Genomic DNA, 17,787 nt, shown 5'->3' on the forward strand with positions numbered 1-17,787 from the left:
GCACAGCAGGAGTTTGAATTCAGTCCTTGATCGAATTTACGAAATAAATCAATTCAATAACTGAGTCAATCACCGCCCAGACTGAAGTATTTTGATTCACTCGAAGAGCTGGTTCAGAAGAGTCACTCTTGTGAGAATCGAACTACACTCCTTGCTGTGGATATTGCTTCACCAAAAAAGAGCCGGCCCTTAAAAGTAATTCATATATGTTGGTAAGCGAGGTTGCTTTTACTGTTGTTTATATTATATAGTAATTAGAACATTGTTGGTTAAATTTATTGTACCACAAGGTCTATATAACTTACACCTATAGGAATCAGTGACTGGATATCTATCTATCTATCTATCTATCTATCTATATATATATATATATATATATATATATATATATATATATATATATATATATATATATATATATATATATATATATATATATATATATATCATGTCAACAAATAACAAAATTGCTTTTTTTAAATAAAATATAATTTTTTGTACGAATATTGAAAAATATTTAATATTGTTTCTTTCAATCAGAAAATGAGGGTTTTGCATTTTCAAAATATACATTTTCACACTTCAAATTACAGAGTTGACCAGTTTATGAATTGCAAATTAAATTAATATATTAAACCAAGAATATGAATAAAAATCTCTTACAAAATGTCTGCCTAATACCTATGTTTAACATCCATTATTCATTCATTTATTTTCATCTGCTTTTCCAGGGTCCGGGTCATGGGGGCAGCAGAGTTGTTGATAGATCACATATGGTTGCGGCTGGACGTTAACGAGATTTATTTATATTACTTATTAAATTTCCCATTTATTGTATTTTATTAATGTCTACCCCCACCCCAACCGTCACAGTAATGTAAAAACAGTAGTTGTACTGAGTATTATTTATGTGATCTACTAAATTATCCAATAAATTGTATTTTTTAACACCTCCCCCTACCTCAACTCTAAACCCAACCGTCACAGTGCTGTAAAAATATTAAATATTGTTATACAATGTCATAAAAAATGCTGCTATATTGATGTGCATATCGCATTTCCAGCCGGCCGCCTATGCAATCTAAACTTTACTGGGCATCTGGAGAGAAACCCAGACATATCCTCCAGCTCCTCCGGGGTGATCCCAAGGCGTTCCCAGGCCAGCTGAGAGACATAGTCCCTCCAGTGTGTCCTGGGTCTTCCCTAAACCCTCCTCCCTGTGGGACATCCCTCCATAGGTGTCCAGGAGTCATCAGAAACAGATGCCCGAGCCACTTCAGCTGACTTCTCTCGATGTGGAGGAGCAGCGGCTCTACTCCTTGCTCTGACATTACACATGTGAAAAATAACCGTGTGTTCATGTTAGTTTGAAATAAGCAGCCTCTTTCCAGCAAGGTATTTCCTCAGCTTCCTCTGTTTCATTTCATTATGAATTGATCCTACTGGCATGACAGATTTAAATAAAACAAGATCATCCAAGCAGCAGAATCATTAATAGTTTCAATTTTTACCACCAGAAATCTTCCACTTCACTTTTATTTGCACACATTCAGACATTCACATTGTATTGAATCATCATTTATTAATGTAAGCAGATAAAGGTGCATTACACTGCTGTTATTTCCAGGATGTCTATTGCCATCCTGTAACCCAGGTCGTATCATACCCATGCATCACGGACACATACAGCTTGGTTACAATACAACCCCGGGTCACTGGATGGCCTTTGACGTTCATAAAACGGCTCATTCAACATTAAACAAACATGAAATAAGAAGTTACATGTATAAATAGGCATACATAATGCATACAAACTGAATATAAAGTGATTGTCAAACATGCCAGACATTAAAATATGAACACAATGTATAAGAGAGTCCAACTTAGAGACCTGCAAATAAATTCAGCAAACAAAAAAAGCAACATTGGTTAAATCTATACAAAATAAAACACTGAACAAAACTGAAAGAAGCACAATAAGGCTATTATAGATTGATATACATTTCTGTATGTTCTAATAAATCACACACAAAATTCAGATTGTAAAATGCTCCCAGTCTACAAGGCAATACTCACCTGCCAAAACCAGAGAAAAGAAATGGCGAGTGGAGAAAGAGAGAAGGGAAGAGTCTCCAAGGAGAAATGAGGAAACTCAAGTGAGGTGTATAAATGAGGCCGGATGTATAGGATTTACAGTTTAGCACTCTTTATCTCTCCCCAGATTATCAAAATTGACCCACAATCTAAGTCTCGGCTAACAAGATAAACTGCCAGTTTGGACGTAATCCTTTTGTGACATCAATGCGGTTTGTAGGGATTTTTAGGGATTGATTTAGGTAAATCTTGTTTCCAGATTACGGCTCATCCTTATGCTTGAAGAACTTAAGAGTTTGGTTTGCCTTTCGCCTGCTTATGCTGTTGTGGACTTAACAAGCTTGTTTGGCCCAAAAAAACTAGGCCAATATCGCTACCTGACATACTGTAGTAGCCACTTAATCTGTCACGATGAAGTGTCTTTTTAGACTTCTATACTTGCAAAATGCAGCAGCAGGATTTGGTACTGCACTTACCAAAACACTTACCCAAGAGCATTAGCCAGTTGTACAGATGGCTATTGATCATTTTATCATCGACATAGCAAATCAGAGCACAAAACAGCCATGAATTAAACCTAGGTAGAAGTTATGATTTATTTATAAGCATCGATTGACTACACCTAAAATGGCCGTCCATTAGGTTAGATTTGGGATGTCTAAGCTCGGTCCTGGATGACCGGTGTCCTTAATTGGGTGTGTTTTACTGGGGTTGGAACTAAAATATGCAGGACACTGGCGAGTTTGGACACCCCTGGGTTAGACTAGACAGTATGTGTATGAAATATTCAGCATTTGCCTCTGATATTAAATGAATATTAAGGATAAATGTGGCTCAGTCAAGTGTTCAAATGAGCATTTGTCTTGCAAACCAGGACATTTACCAGTATTTTGGTTTCATCTCTTTAGTTTTCACTAGTTAAATCAATTAAGATGCCCCTATTGGTGTGCAGATCATTTGGTGGGGAAACATCAACTGAGAATCAATATCTCCTTGAAGTCCCATGGACTAATTTAAAACAGAGAGGAGATGGTGTTTCCTCTGTAAACTCGGTCTTGGAGGGTACTCTAGTAGTTTACTATCACTATCAATCAAAACTAATAGTTTTAACTAATAGATTAACATTGATTGATATTAATCAATGTTGATTTTAAAGATGTCAATATGTCATATTTTGAGAACATGGATGAGATTGTGAATATGAGCTACTGTAGATGTTGAATGTACTGGGTGACGGGTGTACAGTAATGGTAAAATCATCAGCTCAAACCAAAGGTAATGAAATACGATTGATTTCATTCTTGCATAATTGTTATTAAACTAGTATCAGGTAGACTAGTACTCTCCAAGACCGAGTTTGGGCACCCCTGGGTTAGACTAATATACAGTATGTGTATGAAATAGTATTCAGCATTTGCCTCTGATATTAAATGTATAATAATGATAAATGTGGCTCAGTCAAGTGTTCAAATGACCATACTAGTACATTTACCAGTATTTTGGTTACATCTCTTTAGTTTTCACTAGTTGAATCAACCAAGATGCCCCTATCGGTTTGCAGATCATTTGGTGGGAAAACATCAACTGAGATGTCAATGTCAATAGCTCCCTAAAATCCCAAGGACTAATTAAACCCAGAGAGAAAGTAGTAAGACTTTGGAATGGCTTATCTTTTCATTTTAGAAACGTAAACTCTATAAATGTATTTAAAGAACAGTTAAAGACCTGCTGTGGCATTTAAAAAAAAAAAGATGTACACTGTAAAACCCAAAAACTTAAGGTAACTTAAACCATTTGAGAAAACCGATTGCAACAAACCATTTAAGTTCAAAAACTAATCCTAATGAGTACTGTGAACTTAATCCAGTTGAGTAAATGAAGCAATTTGAGCACAGTAAAACCCAATAAATGAACCGAACTTAAACCAACTGAGTACTGTAAAACCCAATAAGTTAAGGCAACTCAAACCATTTGAGTTAAAAACTAAAAACGAGTGCTGTGAACTTACTCCATTTAAGTTGAAGTAATGAGGTATTTAATTAACTTTTTACCTTCAACACCGAGTTCAAAACTCTTTTCAAATGAGTAGAATTAACTTTCAGTCAATTTTGACTTGATAAAGTGGACTGTTGGGTTTTACAGTGTATCTAATATGATGCCCTTACATCAGTCAACATATGTGTTTTTGTAATAGTGCTATGGAAATAGTTATGACTGTTGGATTGATAGTTTATTATTCATTACAATTGTGAAAATGCATGTCAAATGTGAACCAGTATGTGGATTAGTTGAGTTAAAAACAGTCTGGTTCATATAGTACAGGTATAGTGCATCAAAGCAGCTTCACTATCATACTTTGTTGTTGTTTAACCCTTAAACACATACCCTGGGTTTCTGCGATCTGGGATGACATTTACCACCCTTCTCCTCATTAGACAGCAACCATTTTAGTATTTCTCAATCCATTCAATGTAACAACAACAACAAAGTGTATAGTGCCCCAGTGACCTGAGCTATATGCGAGAATGTTTTTACTGTGTTATTAATTTTATCATAGGCATAATACAAAATAATAACACTGGCAAAGCTTGACATGACTTGAAAGTGCCTTACTGCAAAGAAATTAGTCTGCACTGTTTGCCACTTGAGGTGGATTAAGTTAATAAGCTGTCAGCTAGATCCAATGTTAATTTTAAAGATGTCAATAATGTCATATTTTGAGAATATGGATGAGATTGTGAATATGAGCTACTGTAGATGTTGAATGTACCGGGTAATGGGTGTACAGTGATGGTAAAAATCATCAACTCAAACCAAAGGTAATGAAATATGATTTAATTCTTGCACAGTTCTTATTAAACTAATATCAGATAATTACATAAGTGAATATGCAATGATAATTTGTGGAACATTCATGCATTAGAAGCCTAAAGTTAAAGGGATTGTTCACCCAAAAATGAAAATTCCTTTATTTACTTTCCCTCATGTGGTTTTAAACCTTTATGAGCTTCTTTTTTCTGAGATATTTTGAAGAATGCAAGTTGCTGATACTGACTTGACTCCATAGTAGAAAATTACAATGGAAGTCAATGAGTCAACCATCAACCAGCATTCTTTGAAACGTCTTACTTTGTGTCCAACAGAATAAAGAAGCTCGTGAAGGGTACAAAAAAACGATGACACTATCCCATTGATATACTTACGGAATATTCTCCTGACATATTTACTGACAAATGCTCCAATGCAAGCTTAAACATAACATTCACCATGTGACACGTGTGGCCTAATCAAGCGCTTATAGAATCCAGAGGAGTGTTGAGGATAATTCACATGGACAGGGCGGATTATCCTGGCAACATGTCCGGAAGATAACCCGGAGGATGATCTTCCTTTTCATCCCCACCTTTTCACACCAGGCAAGACTTTGAGGATTTTATAAAAGGCCACCTCTCCGCATTGGCTCAGTCAGGCTCCTTGTTGACTCCACCGGGACACACAGAAGAAGGCCTCCAACGGCACAACCATGGACGCGTGGGCCGTTCAATTCGGGAATGCTTCCAAAGTCAGCCCCTTCGAGGGCGAACAATACCACATTGCCCCCAAATGGGCGTTCTACCTGCAGGCAGCTTTCATGGGCTTTGTATTTATCGTGGGCACACCTATGAACGGAATCGTCCTCTTCGTTACGATGAAATACAAGAAACTCAGGCAGCCTCTCAACTACATCTTGGTGAACATCTCCCTAGCAGGCTTCATTTTCGACACGTTCTCTGTAAGTCAAGTATTCGTCTCCGCTGCTAGAGGTTATTACTTTCTCGGGCCTACGTTGTGTGCGATGGAAGCGGCAATGGGATCGATTGCAGGTAAGAATCGTATCTAGATTTGCAATGTCAGGTTGAGCTTCTAGATTCTCTAGACTTGATTGGCTAGAGCGTTTATTTAAGGTTGAACTCTTCTGGAATATTTGAACCTCACATTCAGATAAATGTACTGATGGTCGTCTTCTTCTTCCAGGTCTTGTGACAGGATGGTCCTTGGCTGTTCTGGCTTTCGAGAGATATGTGGTCATCTGCAAACCCTTCGGAAGCTTCAAGTTCGGACAAGGCCAGGCTGTCGGAGCTGTGGTGTTCACCTGGATCATTGGTACCTGCTGCGCTTCACCTCCCTTCTTTGGATGGAGCAGGTGAAGGAAGTTTTTTTGGGAGGGGAATGCTCAATAATAATGTTGAAGATTGATTTTAATATATATTTACTTTTACAGATACATTCCTGAGGGTCTTGGCACTGCATGCGGACCTGACTGGTACACAAAAAGCGAGGAGTACAACTCAGAGAGCTACACTTACTTCCTGCTCATCACCTGCTTCATGATGCCAATGACCATCATCATTTTCTCCTACTCACAGCTCTTGGGAGCCCTGCGCGCCGTGAGTTTCTTTGCTTTTAGATCCTTGTGGTAAAATAGTGCAGATATTTGTGACATTCAGGCAATAATCATGGCATTTTGAATGTTAAAAACAATAACAGCACCCAAAATGGGAGTATTTGGGCTTTTTTGCTAAGTTAAAATAGTCAAATCCAGCACTATACCTTTTAAAATACCATGAAATAGATTCTTTCTCTCTTTTTTTTGACAAACTTTAGGCTGGTCACACCTTTTTTTTTTAGCAAATACACCTTGAATTTCTTTTCCATTTGGAATTTTTTATTTATTTATAGACAATCAGATTCACAAGAATAATTACGACATTATTTAAAAACAAAGTATAACTAGAGAATTTTGTATTCTTTTTTTAAACATTTAATTACTATAATATTTTAGTATTGGTTTTATTTTGAAGAAATTTTCAATAATTAACTTAATATAATGTTATTTTAGTACAATTTAATGCACTCAAGGTAGTCATTTTAGATCTGTGCACATGCACAGACATAAATATCATGTCATTTTAAAGATCTTCCACCCTCTTTCTTAAATATTTATTATATATGTCTCCTTTGGTTTTCATACAAGCTATAAAACAATTGTTTTTTACCCTTAGGTTGCAGCCCAGCAGGCCGAGTCAGAGTCCACCCAGAAGGCAGAGAGAGAAGTATCCAGGATGGTTGTTGTGATGGTTGGCTCTTTCGTGCTTTGCTATGCTCCTTATGCCGTCACCGCCATGTATTTTGCCAATTCCGATGACCCAAACAAGGATTACCGCCTGGTCGCCATCCCTGCTTTCTTCTCAAAGAGCTCCTGCGTGTATAATCCCCTAATCTACGCCTTCATGAACAAACAGGTGAGACGAACAGCACAAAACATCCTCAATAAAAAAAGTGCTTACATACACAGACACTAATACACCTTTCTTTTTGATTCCAGTTCAATGCCTGCATCATGGAGACTGTATTTGGCAAGAAGATTGATGAGTCCTCAGAGGTTTCCAGCAAGACCGAAACCTCATCTGTGTCTGCATAAATCCTCCCGCAGCACATTTACAATCTGTCTGGACCTGCTTTGCGGTTATCCTCCCCCTGATTGTTCAAATCCCGTAACTTTACACTATGTCGAGGGCCAAGGGAGCCCCTTTGGATGGCCAAACTGGGGGATGATATCCGACCATCCATTCTGTGCAGAACTGGTACACCTATGTTTATTTTATATTTTGTAAAGAAAAACATTGCCATTTCATGCTAAAACAATGCATTACGCATTGAGGACGAAGTAGAATATTTAATTTTCAACTTGCAAATAAAAAATTACCAAAAAAAAAAAAGGGGAAAATAATATGAGACACCCTCTCATGTGAATGGACTTGGGCAATCTGAAAATGGAAATTCCTGACTTAATTTTATTATAAATATTTTTGGACTGTCCCGTTAGACATCATGCATTAGGCATCAAGCCTAAAAGAACGTACTTTAGGCCAGCTTTCTGGTTGGCTTATCCAATATACATAATTAAGATAGTCAGGAATTATCCAAGTCCATCCGCTTTTGCGGCTCAGGAATCGTTCACTGTCTGCTCCTGTCCAATCACTGGCTTTGGATCTCTGTTATCTGTATCACTATTACCTCTGTACATGTTCTGTTGTAATTAGACTTGCAGTGTGCATGCATTTGTACATGTGCCCTGTTTTTAGAATTAATAAAGATTTATATTGTTTGATGCAGTTTTTTCCCCCTTCTACTTGTTGGTTTCTGTTCATTAACAGAGATGGCTTTATGAAGTGGAAGACAATCGATGTTGGTTTATATTATATTACACATCATGATTTTGCCAAGTACGATGCGACCCTGGATTAACATCTATATTGACCCTGGAACATCATTTATTTTGAAAATATAATCCATACCTATTCCCTACCCCTAAACCCAACCATAACTGTAAATGATTCCCAAAATCAGAGATGAATGATAGTTGAATAACACTCATAGAAGTGCATAAACCAAACTGTAAGACTAAACTTAACGTATCTCTCAATTCTGATTGGCTGATTGGAATGTTGTTCCAGGATCAACATAGACCTTAATCCAGGAACATGTCCAACTTGGTGAAATCAGGTTGGCGCATTATATTATGATATTAGGACTGTGTTAGTAACAGTTGGGTGATAAAGGCTACAGTGTCTGCATCAACTGAAATTATCAAAAGAGAGTCATTCATTCATTTTCCTTCGGCTTAGTCCCTCTATTCATCAAGGGTCGCCACAGCAGAATGAACCGCCAATTTATCCAGCATATTTTTTACACAGCAGATGTTGTTCCAACTGCAGCTCAGTACTTGGAATCACCCTTACACTCTCACTTGCACACACATACACTTCGGCCAATTTAGTTTATTCAATTCACCTATAGCATGTCTTTGGACTGTGGGGGAAACCGGAGCATCTGGAGGAAATCCACACGAACATGGGGAAAACAGAAATGCCAACTGACCCACCTGGGGCTCAAAACAGCGACCTTCTTGCTGTGAGGCGACAGTGCTAACCACTGAGCCACCGTTTCACCCACCAAAAGAGATTTGATTTCCAAAATAATTAAATGTTATGTTTAAAGTAATTAATTGTAAAAAATGTGAACTAAAATATTTAAAAAAATAAATAAATAATTACAAACAGGTAAAACGTGTGTGTGTGTGTGTGTGTGTGTGTGTGTGTGTGTGTGTGTGTCAAGTCAAGCCGGAAATTATTCATAACCATGTCAAATTCTGACTTAATGTTACTTTTTTTGACCGGAAATGACAACACAGGCTTTTCCCAAAAAATAATAAGGAGTACAAGAGGCTTCATCATGGAAAAATAGATATTTCTAAGCTTTTATTTTCATTTGAACAGAAAGGGCTTTTATCTTTGTCTTATCTGTAACTAAAATTTGAATTGGTTTGATAATCTGTAACAAACATGCAAAAAATTAAGAAATCTCAATATTGTCTGAACAAAATAAATGACAAGAAAAAAAAATATCTTTCATTTTTAGGTCATATTTTTGTTTTATTGACAGTTTTTGTTTTCGAGATACAATCTGCAGGTGGTGAAACAGCACCATTTGCAACAAGTGACCTGAAACCTTTAGGTGCCAAACATTATATACTGGAAAATATTTTAAATAAAAGAAAAATTAATGGACAACGGGGGAGATTGATGTGTTTGTAGCATAGTAAACATGTTTCAAACGTCATATAATTGGTAATGTATTTCACATAATTTAGTTGAAGGCAACTAATTATTCAGTAACGTGTTCTGATGGACCCAACAAACCCAAAAGATTTGAATTATACACATATAATACAAGTGAAGATCTAAATCTAACCGAAAATTCAACGAAAGGCACGATGAGAGACCATATTAAAGTTAAGAACTTGTGAATCTTCATGGACATGTATTGTTTTTCTAAATAAATAAAAAACAAAACAGTATTGCCTGGAGAGAGAAATGAAGAGGACTCTCATCACTCAAAAGCTGATGTTTCTGCTTTGAAATGTGAGATGACAAACATAAACAATACATATTCACATTTGTAAGTGTGAATATATATTTAATATGCCATCCATATTTATATAAACCCTCAAAAATCAACATGAGAGCTTTCTGTACTTACAATATCCTTATGACAGGACTGTGAACAGCAGGGGGAGCCGATTATAGATCTGTAGCAATGTGTATAAAACTGCACTGAATCCATCAACCGCTTCTCAATAAAAAACAAACATATACAGTTACTGAAATGATAATAATGCTGTACATGGACCTCAAATCAAACAAAAGTAACACACTTTACAGTACAAAAGAATGCTATGAAATTTGTGCAAAAAGGAAAATCAAATGAACAAAATTCTGAGGAATTAGTGTTGTATTGTGATGAGGCAATATAAAATTATATTCTTTTACCAAAACAAGTTAAAAAGTAATTATCTATTATACTAGAAAAGAAATTATTAAAACTCATCATGTCGAACTAATGCCTCCCCAAAATCAGTCGCTTGGCTTCCCACAAACAAATCATACTTGTTGAGTATTTCTTCTTTGGTCAGCTTTCCATCCTGAAACACAGTTTGAGAGACTTGGTTAAAATGACTTCAATAAGTTTACGAAAACAACATGAGCTTTAAATTAGGGATATTGGAATTAGATATTGGAAAAAAATGATACTGGTAAAAAAATCCATTTCAATATTTTGCATACAATATACATTGTGATATGAATATAATTTCCCAGTATGACTTAAGTAACTGAAAGAATTCATAATTTTACATTGAATGGGATGATTTTGTAGAGGAAGGCATCTGCATAAAATATCCAAAAATACAACACATTATAATGAAAAAAAAAAACTAAAACAGCGCTTTATGGTTTTTGGTGGAATCTAAAAGTATTGAGGTACAGAAATTTAGTTATCAAATCAAAAAATACACCGTTATAATTTTTATAATTAAATCTTTGTTAAAGCGGCAAACTTTATATTCTCTTGCGATCCAAATAGTTTAAATTAGCTTTATATCTTACAGTGGCAAGTCTTAAAAACACATCCAAGTAAAACATTTTCACACTATTAGATTATGTTTCGAATTCACAATGACTCCACAAATCATGTGTACTGAACTGTGGTTAATTATAATACTGACTTGACATTGCAGGTCCTGTAACGTGGCTATTGCAGATGCTCACATTGTGATATCGATGCTGAAGCCATATATCAAAGTGTCCTTTTCAATATCTTGATATTGTTTTAATAAGTTTTGATATTGAGAAGGACATTTTGATTGTCGTATATAAATCACATATTGAATTGGTCTTTACTTTTAATATTGTAGCCTGGTTTAACTCCCTCTCTGTTAAAAGCAAAAATAAACTTTCAAGATTAGTAAATGTAGCGAGTAAAATAATTGGTGAGAGACAAAATTTTTTTTATGGCAGCAACAAAAAGAAAACCTCCACTATTGTGGAAGACTCTTCCTATCCATTACCTGGTTCCTTTAACTGCCTGTCCTGCCGAATGGTTAAGCATATTTTGACTGTTTTAAATAATGACTGTTAAAGTTATTTAAGGAATTAAAGTTAAATAATGGTTTACTCTACACAGCATTGTTAAACAAACATAATCCTCTTGCGCTACTACACTTGATTTTGGTTTTATTGTAAAAAAACAACAAGAGAACATGTTAAATGAGAATCTGAAATATTTTATGGCATACTTTAAAAAATAAAGATGATTTAGTACTCAAAAATGTTTAATTTTGATATTTTTTACACTTACACTTCATATTTTCAGATTTTCATAGTATGTGTATTAATTACGGTGCTTTTACCATAAACCGACATATCAACCATTTGGTAGAGGTTGATATTTTAGAAATGATGGGATGTTTTGAAAAACAAAAATGCATTGGGAGTGTTAAATAGGGACATTAGGAGTTAAGAAATGCAATCTGATTTTTTTTCTTAGGGGTCTGGGAGACGGTATAAAGTTCCTGTAGCAAAAAAGGCCAAGTACAAGAAGACATTTATTCCCACTTCCATTGTTTTTTTTTAAATAGGATTTTAAAATAATTGTGTAAGTGTAATTATAATTTGCTGTTGTGTTTGAGCCTCCGTCTCAACACAACATTCACACCCCTGTGGAATAGACAATAACGTTTATTAAACTGAATTGAACATGTTGTGCAGCCCTACTTTAAATATTGGCTCACCTTGTTTGTGTCAGACTCGTAGACCAGATGCTTCGCTTCGGCTTCTGCATGGTCGTAGTCAGCTGGTAGGATCCAGTCCATGGTTTCTTCCTTGTCCATTTTACCATCCTTATTCTTGTCTCTGAACTCTGAAAACTGCTCTCGCTCTGTCGCCACCCACTCCGGCTCGTCCATTTCATCCTCGTGGTTGTACATGTCACCTGACATTCAAGAAATTTACCTTGTGTTACACTACATTTACAGGCCATATTATTAGGTACACCCGTTCAACTGTTTCTTAATGTAATTATCTAATCAGTACCATCAATTCAATGCATTTAAGCATGTAGGCATGGTAAAAAAAAAAAGGATTTGCTGAATTTCAAACCAAGCATCAGAATGGGCAAAAATATATACAGTTGATATATACAGACAGAAAAATAAGCCCCTCTGTGATGACAGTACATAATATTTTACAAGATATTTTTCAAGATATTAGTATTCAGATTAAAGTACAATTTAAAGGCTTACCTCTAGGTTAACTGGCAAGTTAGGGTTATTAGGCAAATCATTGCATAACGAAAAAAATTTGCTTAAAGGGGCTAATAATATTGACCTTAAAATGTAAAATAAAAAATAAAAACTGAGCAAATAGAAGAAGAAAATTCCTTGCTATGTTAAATATCATTCGGTAAAAGAGAAATTAGACTTTAACTTTATATATATCTACTGAGATTTTCATGCACAACCATCTCTTGAAGGCACAGTGTATAATTTTCGCAACTAGAGGGTGCATATCCACAACAAACTGAGTGTATCTGAGTGTGGAATCATAGGAGTTGTTTGGAATCATTACATCCTATGGGACTCCTGCAGAAATCATGTTCATGGGTGAGCTAAAGTATTCAAAACTAGGTATATGGCACTGTTATATAAGATGAAAAGCAAAACGAGACCACCAAAGCAATTGCTGATGAGAGAAGAGTGGCATGGTCAAGAAGCAGTGCTGTTTTATCATACTAAATACGTTTTAGGCTTCTGTTATAATGCTACTCCGTGCAGTCTAATAAAACACACAAAATATTAAAGTATCTATACAACGCAAACTGGAAATTGAGAGTGTATGATGCCATTAGCATGGCGACTCAAGACTAGTTAAAATTGCTCATTTCTCTGGATTTGAACATTTTTCTAAACATTTGGGATAATGTAGGTACATGCATTAGCAAAATATACAACACTGTTCGAGTGTTTTTTTGATATTTCGATGTAAAATCCTACATACTGTGACTTTAAGTTCACATAGAATGTACTTTAGGAAGAACCAACCTTGCATCATTGAAAACTTGTGATCGAATGCTTCCAGTAGGATGATGTACAATATGTCATGACAAACACTGTGTAAATACAATTTCTAAAGCAGTGTTTAACTCACCAATATACTCCTCCAAGTCGATAAACCCATCACCATTCTTGTCAATGTCCTCCATCGTTTCCTGAAGATCAAATTGATAAAAGGGGGATTAGCGAAACATTGGGTACATGAGAGCCAGAATGTAAGACGAGTTTATTTATATAGCACATTTCATACACTAAAACATAAAATACAAGCATAAGAAAATGAAAACAAAGAATAAAAATAATGAAAAACAGATTAAGATGTGTTAAAACAGGTTTTAAAGGAATGAAAAAGAAAAGAACGACATAATAATGCAATCTGTTGGACGAAGCAGAGTGCTCATTCAATTGAATCAAGTAAAATTGGCTGCAAACAGCAAGCTAAGAATGACGGACCCACCAGCACAACAATGTCCTTCATATGTTCATACTCCTCAGGATGGAGGAAGGCCGTGAACTCCTCTTTATCAGCGATGTGGTCTCCATTCCCATCAGCCATTTTGAAGCGGCGTTCATCTCTGGCCATCATCTGTTTGTAGTTGTAGCCATCATCAGGTTCAGGATCATCTGAGAAGAACACAGACAGTACAAATGCTTCAATTATTAGTACAAATCGCTATTAAAGAGTCCCATTACAATTATTTTAATGGATTATTCACCCCACAATAAAAGTCATTATTTATGCACCATTATGGCATTGCAAACCTATTCAACTTCCTTTATTCTGTAAAACACACACGTATCAAATCCAGTTCCTGGAGGGTCTAGCTCTGCACAGTTTAGTTCCAACCCTGCTTCAACACACTTACCTGTAGGTTTCAAACAAGCCCGAAGGACTCGATTAGTTTGATTAGGTGTGTTTAATTAGGGTTAAAGCTAAACTGTGCAGAGCTGCGGCCCTCCAGGAACTGGATTTGACACCTGTATAACATATAAGATGATATTCTGAAGTTCTGTTTTTGTGCATACGATTAAAAAGCAAATACTTTGATCGTATAGACAAAATACGCTGCATAATTATACTAATTTTATGTTCCTCAGGTGAATTAAAGTTACACAGGTTTGAATAAGGCATTTTTGGGGGTGAAATATCCTTTTTAACTTAATTAAATTAATTTGTTACCAAGGTAGGTGCCATAGGTGACATTCTTGTATTCTTCCCAGGAAATCATTCTATCATTATTCAGATCAAAATCTTTCCATTGTCTCTCCACATTGTCATAAATGTACTTCTTCTGAGCCTTTTTGATCCATGCTTTCAGCTCGGCCTCTGTCACAAAACCATCCTCATCTGCATCGATCTTTTCCACAATTTTACTGAAAAAAAACAAAAAACAAAGACAGAAATTTACTAAAAGAATGTGACCAATAACACATTGTACACTTTTGTTGCAAGAAATAACACTCTCTAGTGTTAAATAGCCATGCAGCACAATCCTTACCCAAGCCTATTTTTGCTTTCTTCTGGAGTCAGGTCATCAAATGTCTTGGCTTCATCCTCTCCAAGGAAGGCATCGTGGTCGTATTCAAAATTCGTGCCATCATCGTGTTCTTTGCTGCTCAGTGGTGCATCATGGTGGACACGGTCTTTCTTCTCGGTGGGTTTGCTGGTGGCGTAAACCACGCACAGAGCAAAGCACATCAACAAAGGCCTAATTTCCATCTTCATCTTACAAGATCTGTGGAAAGTTAGAGTAAAAAAAATTAAAAATATACATTCAAACTCCCTTTTAAATACAGACCACAGGAATGTCTAGCGTGTTAAATAAACCACTGGGCAAACATGAGTTAACAAGGTCTGTTTGACCCAGAGAATGTAAACACATTGTATGTTTGAGTTAGAAGTGGAACACATACTACCGTTGAAAATTTGGCTTGGTAAGATAAGGAACCAATCTCTTCTGCTCTCCAAGGTTGCAGGAATTGGATTTTAAAAATATATAGAAAACATTTTGGTGATGTGAATTATTATTGTAGTTTAAAATTGGCTGTTTTCTATTTAAATATAGTGTAAATTGAATTGAAAAAAAAAATTGTCATTTATTTGTGTAAAATTCAATGCTGGAGTCTTCTGTATCACATAATCCTTCAGAAATGACTGTAATATGCATATTTTGCATTCAAGAAACACTCTTATCATTATCCATGCCGAAAACATGGATAAAACTGCTCATTAAAATATTAGTGGAAAATATGATGCACCTTTTGTTTCCCAGAGATTTTTTAATCGAAAGAAAATTTTACATTTACAAATTGATAAATAAAAGCATTTTATTTCTTAAACAAAAATTTTACTGACCCCAAACGTTGTGTGCAATTGTGTAAAAATGTGTAACAGAGGAAAAAGGAACAATCCTGACAGGCTAAATAATCACATGAAACAGGAAACACATGGACAAAAAAAATTCCATAGAAAGAGAAAAAGGGTAATAAAATTGGTGAAAAAGACAAGTGACACAGCTGAGATAAGAGACCAAGACACAACTAAAAAATTAGGGAAATAGAGAAAGTTCAGAGGTATTGGGATTCTGATAAGATAATGATAAATAAAACAATGATAATTGTAAAAGACAATAGATTAATAATACAATTATTATGAAAAAACCTGTATACCATTAAATAAAAAAGTCACAAGATTTTTAAAATCTTTATAAACTTTTTCTTAAGGAATTTGGTATGAAGGTCAAAGATGAGATGTCCCATTTCAGTTTCTGCACCAAATTAAAGGTACAAAGATATATTTCTACAAAATGAAAAACAAACTTTTATCAGGCCTACACTTGTTATACTAAATATGATTACAATCATTTTATTACATTTTAAGGTATTATTCATTTTCTTGCTAAAAATTATTAAATCTAGAAGTTTATAGGGTAGAAGAAAAGTTATTATTTTAAATGACAGTTAATTAATATTTATAAATATTAATAACAATAAATAAAGCAACAAGATATGTTATTATAAATTAATTCATTATTATGATGTTCGAGAAAATACCTCTTTTCAGCTCTGACCCAACATCTATCATTAATATATCAGGAAACAGATGTGATTATTTTCACATCTGTAGTCTTTCAAAGACTAAAAAAGATTTTGCTATGGGTCAAGCAATAAATAAACAAAAACTAAGCCAGATATTATATTAGCAACATCTTTCTTATGTGAAAAAAGATGCATTGACGGCGAGGACTGCCAGTCTTCTATCATTTTATTTTCCACAGATAAAATAAAGGCATATCCATTTATAATAACATTATGGTGACCACATACTGACAGAATGTACAATTTAGGGTAAACATTCCTTTAACGTTTAATACTAGCTGTCCCTTTAAGTGAGTCGGCTTTACAACGTAACGTTACACGGTCGGGCAATGCAACGGTCAACCATATTCATAGATCAAACATGTAAAATGCTTACCAAAATTATATAAAACACGTACATACCTTAATTATTTAGGAGGCCGAGAATCCCAGACACAATACAGGGTCTTTGGTTAAATCCTCACACCCCTGTACCACACCGTTTTTCAGACGAGAACAGCGCCGCAGCCCAATCAAATCACGACCAGTGGAGTCCGTTCACAACCATTGGGCCACTTCAGCACGACAAACCCCGGATGTGATAGAAACCGTTGTTTAATAATGCGATGACTCAACACACTCTCTTTTGATTGGCTGTGGGTTATGGGGAAACCAATCAGCATTAGATACCACAACATCGGTTGTTACGTCGTACCTAGTGGATTTTATCATTGGGTACGTCTTGCCACGTCCCCAAATTTAAGAGATCCGCAAATCCTTGCTGAAAGTTGCTGGAATCTCTTGCTGCACAAACCAAACACAGATTGTCAAATATTTGTTAAGTGTCAAAGAGGCATCAGTCTTGATTCTGGATGGCTGGATAAACAAAATCTGATTCCAGGTTTGATAATGAGCCACATCATGTATTATTAGAAAACATAAAGTGTCCAGAAAGACACTGTTGACTTGGCACATAAGGCGTTGCTCGTCATTTTAATATGTTTGTTTGAGTAGGTATAAAGAAATTATTCATAATAAATGATGCAGTTAATATTTTAAAGCTATTAAGTAGTTATTACTAGAATGACTTTACATTATTCCTACTATAAACACTTTCCCCTAAT

The 17,787-nt window shown here is 35.3% G+C and overlaps 2 protein-coding genes across 2 annotated transcripts; one reads left to right on the forward strand and one right to left on the reverse strand.

Moving 5' to 3' along the window:
- The first annotated feature begins 5,617 nt into the window (after positions 1-5,617).
- opn1sw1 (opsin 1 (cone pigments), short-wave-sensitive 1) lies at positions 5,618-7,555 on the forward strand. The gene is made up of 5 exons (XM_056455812.1): positions 5,618-5,957; positions 6,109-6,277; positions 6,356-6,521; positions 7,137-7,376; positions 7,460-7,555. The coding sequence occupies exons 1-5, from the start codon at positions 5,618-5,620 to the stop codon at positions 7,553-7,555; spliced, it is 1,011 nt and encodes a 336-aa protein (XP_056311787.1).
- Positions 7,556-9,543: 1,988 nt separating this feature from the next.
- Positions 9,544-17,231, reverse strand: calua (calumenin a). Its single transcript, XM_056455819.1, has 7 exons — positions 17,087-17,231; positions 15,085-15,321; positions 14,766-14,959; positions 14,043-14,209; positions 13,680-13,740; positions 12,266-12,465; positions 9,544-10,618 (listed from the first exon to the last, which is right to left on the reverse strand). Exons 2-7 carry the CDS (start codon positions 15,309-15,311, stop codon positions 10,514-10,516), a joined length of 954 nt encoding a protein of 317 aa, XP_056311794.1. The 5' UTR covers positions 15,312-15,321; positions 17,087-17,231; the 3' UTR covers positions 9,544-10,513.
- Positions 17,232-17,787: the final 556 nt, after the last annotated feature.

Source organism: Danio aesculapii, chromosome 4 (genome assembly GCF_903798145.1).
Source record: "Danio aesculapii chromosome 4, fDanAes4.1, whole genome shotgun sequence".
NCBI classification, from domain to species: domain Eukaryota; kingdom Metazoa; phylum Chordata; class Actinopteri; order Cypriniformes; family Danionidae; genus Danio; species Danio aesculapii.

Excerpts from the sequence above, each read along its gene's own strand:
- opn1sw1 (XM_056455812.1), top strand. The coding sequence starts at position 5,618 with ATGGACGCGTGGGCCGTTCAATTCGGGAATGCTTCCAAAGTCAGCCCC. Across the intron at positions 5,958-6,108 it reads GGCAATGGGATCGATTGCAG|GTCTTGTGACAGGATGGTCC; the intron begins GTAAGAATCGTA and ends TTCTTCTTCCAG. Across the intron at positions 6,522-7,136 it reads TCTTGGGAGCCCTGCGCGCC|GTTGCAGCCCAGCAGGCCGA; the intron begins GTGAGTTTCTTT and ends TTTTACCCTTAG.
- calua (XM_056455819.1), bottom strand. The coding sequence starts at position 15,311 with ATGAAGATGGAAATTAGGCCTTTGTTGATGTGCTTTGCTCTGTGCGTG. Across the intron at positions 12,466-13,679 it reads CGACTTGGAGGAGTATATTG|GTGACATGTACAACCACGAG; the intron begins GTGAGTTAAACA and ends CTTGAATGTCAG. Across the intron at positions 10,619-12,265 it reads ACGAGTCTGACACAAACAAG|GATGGAAAGCTGACCAAAGA; the intron begins GTGAGCCAATAT and ends ACTGTGTTTCAG.